Source organism: Zingiber officinale, chromosome 2B (assembly GCF_018446385.1).
Source record: "Zingiber officinale cultivar Zhangliang chromosome 2B, Zo_v1.1, whole genome shotgun sequence".
NCBI classification, from domain to species: Eukaryota; Viridiplantae; Streptophyta; class Magnoliopsida; order Zingiberales; family Zingiberaceae; genus Zingiber; species Zingiber officinale.
The window spans coordinates 130,422,036-130,430,380 of record NC_055989.1 but is presented as its reverse complement, the minus strand read 5'-3'; the positions used below and the strand labels follow the sequence as shown (position 1 = coordinate 130,430,380).

Sequence of the window (8,345 nt, the reverse complement as noted above, 5' to 3'; positions counted from 1 at the left end):
GGCAATACAATTTAGAAGCAAAAATATCGTTAAGGATGGAAAAAAGATAAGCTTGAGTTTCCCTTGAGAATGACTAGACCAACACACTTACACAGGAATCAGACCCTAATCTAGAGAAGTGAGGTTAGGTATCATGCGTGGATGAATCACAATCGAAGGGAAGAAGGCTCTGGGTGCTGGTGTGGCGACGAACAGGGAGAAGAGAATGGTAAGCGATTAGGAGGAAGATGGAAGGTTCCGGTGTCGCATCGAACAGGGAAAGGAAGCGCGGGATTCTCGCGATCAGGAGGAGCAGAGAGGTTTTTAATACCATGGATAACACGGAAGATGTGGGATCGTGCCTCGAGGAGGATCGCGATTGCGAAGGTTGTAGTAGCAGCGGAGTGTGACACCAATCTACGGCCACACTCGACCAATCTTCTTAGGTTAAGGAATTTAAACTAACATCGTTTCTCCACACAAACAAAAATTGTACGAAATCACAATGAGATCAATCACGTGCACTAAAATTCTAGGTTGCTTGTGGACAAATACAAGGGAGAAAGATGCTCACCTATTCAAAGTAGTAGCGTAAAGGACAAAAGATTTTCTTGAGCGACAATGATGGTGATCGGAGTTCTTCAGGCCCCAAAACTGGCAGTCTCGCTCGCTGTTGCTCAACGTAAATAGTCGTCGTCGCTCGCCGGAGGAAATCAGCTTAGCTAAGGTTTCGATGATGGAAGAGGAATCGGGTGCGTGCGCTACGGCTGAGTGGCTCCAGATTATATTTATTTTACAATGCTCCCTATTAATTAATATAGGCTTAAATTAATTGATATAATTGATCGTAGTGAGTCAAGAAATTGATCTGACTCGGATCGATTCGCTTGTGTCATAGTAGGGTCCATACGGAAATGAGTGACGCGTCATCGCACGCAGCCGCTGCCACCTGACTATCAAAACAAAAACCCTAATTCCGGCTCCGTGCCTCGCCTGTGAAACTTGAAAACTAGCCTCTTCGATCCGGATCGGTAATCGCTGACGATGAGAACCGCGTGGATGGAGCTCTCCCGACGCTACCTCGCTCTCGCCGCACCCCGCGCCTCCGCCGTCGAGCTTTCCTGCCTCCAGGTGAGCGCTCCGCGACTCCAAGACTCCTCCTTTCGCCTCCCGTTTCTCGGTAGGAACAGCCTTCTTCCGAACCACCCTGCAGGCCGCTGGTTTTCGGCGGCCGCCGCTGGTTCAGATGGCATTGAAGCAGAGCTGGCGTCCCTTGACCTCTCATTCAACGGGGAGACAATGGGTTTGGTGCTTCGTGATCTCAAAAGCGCTGGTTCCGTGTCGGAGGACGGCAATATTCGGATGGATTCAAAAGGCTTAAATCGGATGCTCGAAACGCTTGGAACCAACGGGCGGCCTGGGGAATTCTGGCGTGTGGTCGAGATCATGAGAAAGAAAGCGTTTGGTATCACTAAAGACACATACTTAGCCGTCTCCAAGAGCTTTGAGGAGGAGAGGAGGGTAAAAAACGCTGATTTGTTGCGTAAAACATACTCTTTGAACTGTGAACTCAGCAAGATTCTTCAGGAAATTGAATCAGGTGAGTTCCTTAACAGGGAGCCATATAAGACCAGTATCATCTTACCATCTGAATTGGATACGAGTTCCTGGAATTCTTTACCCGACGTCCAGGGAAAGCTCTTCCATTTTTAGAGTGGGTTGAGAAGACGACACCCTCCAAGCTGAATGGTAGAGTTTATAATGCTATGGCCAGAATTTTGGCTAAAAAAAATCGCAGAGAGTTTCAGGATCTTCTCTGTAATATGAGAGATGAGGGTCATGAATTGGAGAAGAAAACATACATTGAGATCTCACAACGTTTTTACCGCAGGAAGATGATTGCAGAATCTGTGGGTTTGTATGAGTTTGCAATGGAAGGCTCAGAGAAACCTTCACAGAAGGATTTCTTGTTTCTCTTTAAAAAAGTGTTATAGTGGGTGAGAATCTAGACTTTGATTTGATTACTAGACTTGTTTAGAGTTTTGTAGCTGCTGGGAATTCTATTAAGATATCAGTTTTTGATGGGGTTATTAAATCGGTAAGGAGATTGGGTGAGTGTGCTAAGGTGTTAAAATCCATGGAAGCGGGTGGAACTACAGCTGATAGTTCTGTACATGTTCAGGTAATCACGGGGATTTCAAATGCTGGAAGATTAGATGAAGCCCGCCAGTATCTGATCAACACTGAAAATGAAGATGACGCGAAAGCATGGCCATATTTAGTTCGAAAGTACTTGATAGCTGGCCAACTAGAACAAGCATTGGCCTTGTTTAAGATGCTGATAGAAAAAAGGATGGTGAATCTGTCGGAAGTACCTTTGAAGCATTGATTACTGGATTTTGCCGCAAGGAAAGATCAAATGAAGCGCAAACGTTGCTCAAAGAGATGGTAACTGAGAGAAATATAAGATTTCAGCATATCACATACAGGCGACTGATTCAAAAGCTGGTCGATCAAGGACACCTTCGAGTAGCTTGTAGCATTATGGAACTGATGAAAGGTCATGGGTTTCCTCCTTGCATCGACCCATTCATCAAGCATATGTCCAAGTCAGGAACTGTGAATGATGCTATGAAGTTTCTGAAGGCCAATGATAGTGAAGGAATTCCCTTCTAAGAATGTGTTTTTGCGTGTTTTTAAAGCACTTCTAGCAGCAAGGCGACGCCAAGTGGCGCACACTATGCAACCAGGCAAAACCCCTGCTATAGCTGCTTAGATCATACACTGCGGTTTCAAATTGCTGTGCTTCCTTTAAAGCCTTGGCATTTCGTTCAGTAATGTCTGTGCTGCTGATTTAGTATGGCTCTTTAAAAACTAATTTAGTGGATTGAGAGTCAAATTTGATACGATCAGCTGATTGTTGATTGTGAGTAGTTGACAATTTTATTTAACAGGAAAACTAATAATGCTGATACCTTCTCTTCTTAAACTTGATATGCCGATCTGTTTTCATTAGTAATTTTAGAGTTTGAGCATTGTCTTTCATAGTGTGCAATATTATGATTGAATTCCTTAATCTAGCAGACAACATTGGAACTTAGCTTAAGTTTGTTCCTTGATATCTTAAACAGAATCTAGTGTTCAAAATACTTCGTTGCAATTTAAAAATAAATGTCATTCAATAGATTTAGTGGCAATTTTAGATTTTTTTTTGCAAATTAATTTCTAAAATGTATTTATTTACATTTATTTTACGTCAATTCAAAAGCCCCGAATTATCCTCTTGGTTTTATTAAATTAAGCCAACAGTAAAACACACATTTTAAGGGATAGATTGTTGTTATTAATATTATTACTAAATAATCAAGACGGAGAAAGAAGGGTCGTCAGATTCTGGTCAACTAACTCGGCCTGAAGCTTAAAAGCAAAGTGCGTGCCCCTAGGGCGTAGCGCAGACGGTGGGTGCATGGTATCTCTGGCGTAATAGTCAGGGGTCGATTCTCAGGAACTGACGACCTGGGGTTTATCCCGCCATGCGCCTATGGCCTGTGTACCTGCATAAACCTCCCTCCATATCCGTGGGACCGGCACTAGGGGGGCCGCTAAGGTAGCGGATCTACCTTTTTTAAAAGCAAAGCGCGCACCACCAAGTGTTCGCTACGAGTCCCGCCGGTTGCTCACCCATCTTCCGATCGCGATTCGTGAGTGCGGTTGTCGACGATTCCCTTTCTTCTCCTCTCGATGTCGCTGGCCAATGGGACGAAGCCACCCTCGTCGCCTCAACCCCTCTTGCCCGAGACGACCAGATCTCTCGTCGATTCCATCGAAGCTTTCTTGTTCGACTGCGATGGTCTCTTCATTTTCTCCCTTTTAAAAAAATTAATTAGTCTCTAAAAACGTGCTCACTACTGAATCCTTCCCTTGACCCTCTGCCTTCTCTTCTGAGCTCCTAGGATGTTAGTGGTACTTATGTGCTATTTGATAAAGGTAAGTATTTATTATTAATTATTTATTTTTTTATACGTATATAATTAATAATAAAATTTTATAAGTTAAGTGTTATTTTAATTAAAAATAGTCCTTAATCGAATAGATATTTAGAGAGAACATGAATATCTAGATCAACGCTGAGTATGACTAGGTCGAGATAGACCAAGAGATGGATATCTAAGTTGTACTTGAGGGTATCTTGAGTTTAGTGGTATACTCCTACTTAAGAGAAAATCATATATTAAACATCATTGGTCATTTCTCTTATGAACGTATGTAACTGATCTTTTGACTTGAGACCTTTATTTATTTTATGCATGGAGTTATGTGCTTTGACGTCGTTAAAATAGTCTTTAATCATATTGTGATTAATACGGTAGTTAAGTGTATAGCAAAGCGTAGAGCAAACAGTGTTGAGCCAGTAGAGGATTCATCACTCTCTTATATTAGGAGTTAACATTCCGATCGCTTGATATTAATGACTCGAAATCCATGGCTATGGAAGAAATGATTTATCATTTAAGAGGAGTCTATTATATCTTGAAAATCAAATAAAATAATTAATTTGGTAATGATGCATAATGTACCGAATTAATTGGAATGTAGACTTAGATGAAAAGATTGAATTACACAGTAATCGGTTCATGGTGGTTTACGGTTTATGACTGATATTAATTTTATCACGTTGGGTGGCTAAAAATTGTTGTTAGATGGTTATCTTAGTCTGTGTATGAATTTACACTGCCTTCATGTATAGAACATAGAGGGTCGCACGCATAACACGTAGACATGAACATTATTGATTATTTTAGTGGATACTAAAATTAATCAATTAATTATTTCATAATAAGAATTAATTGGATTATTAATTAATTTTGAAATATCGGAAGCTAGTCGAGATTAAGATCAAATATGGATTTATTTGATATAAAGAAGAGAGAATTCGAATAGCCATAATCATGATGATTAATAGAGAATTCGAAGAGTCATCATAATGATAATTAATTGAGAATTTGAAGAGTTATTATAATGAAGTTCATGAATGAAGAATTTATGAATACTATGACTCTTCATCTTCCTAATTAATGAAGATTATAAATGATGAATTAATTGAAACTTTAACTCTTCGTATTCTTTGAAGGATATAAGTAGCTATCTTCGGAAAGATTCAAGAGTGAAATTCCTTCTCTCCATTTCTCCCTCGTCAACCTCTTATTCGCTTTCTTCCATCGGAAGAGATCAGTAGTGCTCCCAAGATTTTGCCAATCTAAGAGACTGGCACCTAACGGATAGTATCAAGTTCGTTATCTAGTGCGCGTGGATACCGCTAGGGGAGTCACATATCATTCAAGGTTATCGAGGACTCGAGTAATGTTTTTATGTTATTTTGTATTAAACTATATATACCACGAAAAATTCATGATTCGATATATATCTTCCGCTGCGCTCTGAACCCAACAATGGTATCAGAGCCTATTCGTGGTTGAATCATATAGTACGAAGGATTTTCTTCAAAATTTATTGAAAGAATCAGTGTTTCGAGATTTTTCAAATAAATATTAATTTCTTTATTTCAAGTTATATGTTGTAACATTTTATGTTAGAAATGAATTCTGTCTAAAAACTTGTAGAGTAATAAATGTTATAATTTAGATATAAATTCCTTATGGCATAAGTAGATTAACATGTTAAAATTAAAAATCTTCGAAACCTATTTGTTTAAAAGATTAAGAGGATTAATGGAGATAAATCTCGTAATGAGATTGTGCAAATGCACAAGAAGTCAATTATGGTGAGTAATAATTATAAAATTCATTAAATATATTAAAGTTAAGATCGATTAAAAGTCCTCTACTAATAACTATGATGATAGTTAGGGTGTGTTTGGTTCGGGGTTATTCTTGATAACTTTGGTTATCCATCCAAGGTTATCAACAAAAACCTTGTTTGGTTTAAGTATTCGATGATTCCCTAGTAATCAGAAAACTAAGGTTTTTCTTGATTCCGGGATTAACGAATTGTTTTTACCAAAAATACCCTCCGATAAGAAAAAACATGAAAAAAAGAGAAAAAATGTAAAAAAATAAAAAAATATTTAAAAAATTTTAAAATTTTAAAATAAATAATTTTAAAAAAATACAAATTTTAAAAATAAAAAATTTAAAAATTTTAAATAAATTGAAAATTATAAAAATTTTTAAAATTAAAATAAAAAAATTAAAATTAAAATTTAAAAAATGTAAAAAAATAAAAAAATAAATAATATAAAAATATAAAAACATTAAAAAATAAAAAAAACACATAAAAAAGTAAAAAAATATACCGGAAAAAGAAAAGTAAAAAAAATTAAAAAATAAATAATAATAATAATAATAATAATATTATTCTTCGAAACCTATTTGTTTAAAAGATTAAGAGGATTAATGGAGATAAATCTCGTAATGAGATTGCGCAAATGCACAAGAAGTCAATTATGGTGAGTAATAATTATAAAATTCATTAAATATATTAAAGTTAAGATCGGTTAAAAGTCCTCTACTAATAACTATGATGATAGTTAGAGTTTTTACATAAGTCAGTAGAATTCAGCTGTGGGCTTGTGTCAAAACATCTATAATTTATCATAATTATTAGTTGACTTGTTTAGCTCAGCTAAGGTTAATTGATTTGAGGGATAAGCATTGAGAATATAAGACTCGATAAAAATATACCGAAAGTCACATAGATTTATGATTGGCAAGTTAAGGTTTACTTAATGAATATAGCATATAAGTACAGCTCAGCTGTGTGCATTCTATATTATTCAGGGTTTCAGTCATATTAGGAATTGTTACCAACCAATTCCCGATTCTAACAGTGGAGACCGTTGGACTTGAATAAAATAATAAGAGTTATAAAAGACCTTTATTAAATATATTCACTAAATACTAAAACTCTGCTTTAAATTTTGGATGACAAACACAAGTATCTTATCACTGTGAAGCATTCTTGAGAAAGAGAATATTCTCCTCGGTTTCAACTACCTGGATTGGTTTAGGACACTGAAAATCTTCTTAAGACATGAGAGAAAAATTTACGTGCTCGAAGATAAACCACTGAAAGAGCTTGCACCCGATGCTTCAGAGGAAAATCAGTCATATTATTCTCATTATATGGAAGATGCACTGGATGTCGTCTTCTATGTCTCTCGAGTTACAGAAATAGCACGAAAATATGAGTACTAGAGAGATTAATCAATACTTGCGTGAGTCTTCTGTTGCACTCCGAACCCAACATAGGGGTCATCTGGAAGGGCGACAAGCTCATTGAAGGTGTTCCGCTTGCCTTGAAGGCACTCCGATCTTTGGTAATCGCGCTTCTTGCTCACATCTTTTGCCCTAGAACTCTTTTCCCGTTATTTTGCATCGTAGAATTTGAATTTTTATGGTTTCCATTGCGTGGCGGCCAAAAAGTTTGTTCTTTTTCTCTCTCAGCTTATCTAGGATTGAAACAAACATCTTCTGCAGGGTAAGAAGCTGGTATTTGCTACAAACAACTCCAGGAAATCAAGGAAGCAGTATGCTAAGAAATTTGCATCTCTTGGTCTTGATGTTAGCGAGGTTGTGCCCTGCATAACTTTCATTTGTGATTGGATAATCTTTGAAATATATGTGGCATCCTTTGCTGCTGCGATGTTCCCGAAACAAAGAAACTTCCTGAAGGAGAAAAAGGTATGCCATTTTCCCTACCTGTTAGTTTGATTATCCATGTAGGTATTGCTTGTTATGATGCAGCCATGCGAGATACCTAAATGATTGAAATGTCTTACAGGATCACTGTTTTTTTTGTGAAGTTAGGATTCATTGATAGCATAAATAGGGAATTTTCTTCTTCAAACCTCTTAAAAATTGCTTTTAGGTGTACGATTGCAATTTAGTTGGCTCCTTGTAGGTTGTGATATTTACTTTTGCTTGCTTACTAGTTAATACTGAATAAGTTGGATTCCATTTTGTAAATTCTCCGAAGGTTGTGTTCTTTCCTTTCTTAGTCAGTTAACTATTCACAGGAGGACGGCAAGAAGGAAATAGAGCTCAAGAACAATTTTTGGTTTGAATATGATAAGAGTGCAACTTCATTTTCCATTTCTATCATCCAATTTTTGCAATATTCTTAAAGAAAAAGAGAAGTCCTTAGTTGGTATTCTATGGAATTTATTTAGAATTATCACATAATAAACAAAGGATTTCTTTTCCAGGTTGGAGAGGGTGTTTTGGACTTGATCAATACATTAAGTATTACAAGCTTCAGTAAGATATACCATCTTACTTTTATCCACTGTTGATAAGTAGACCAGTGAGCAGCACTTACACATCTCAGAAATCCAATTGAGCACATCT

The 8,345-nt window shown here is 37.0% G+C and overlaps 1 protein-coding gene across 1 annotated transcript; it reads left to right on the top strand.

Moving 5' to 3' along the window:
* Nucleotides 1-1,038: 1,038 nt before the first annotated feature.
* LOC122048708 (pentatricopeptide repeat-containing protein At5g15980, mitochondrial-like) lies at nt 1,039-2,655 on the top strand. The gene is made up of 5 exons (XM_042610242.1): nt 1,039-1,579; nt 1,672-1,964; nt 2,018-2,077; nt 2,162-2,335; nt 2,389-2,655. Exons 1-5 carry the CDS (start codon nt 1,039-1,041, stop codon nt 2,653-2,655), a joined length of 1,335 nt encoding a protein of 444 aa, XP_042466176.1.
* Nucleotides 2,656-8,345: the final 5,690 nt, after the last annotated feature.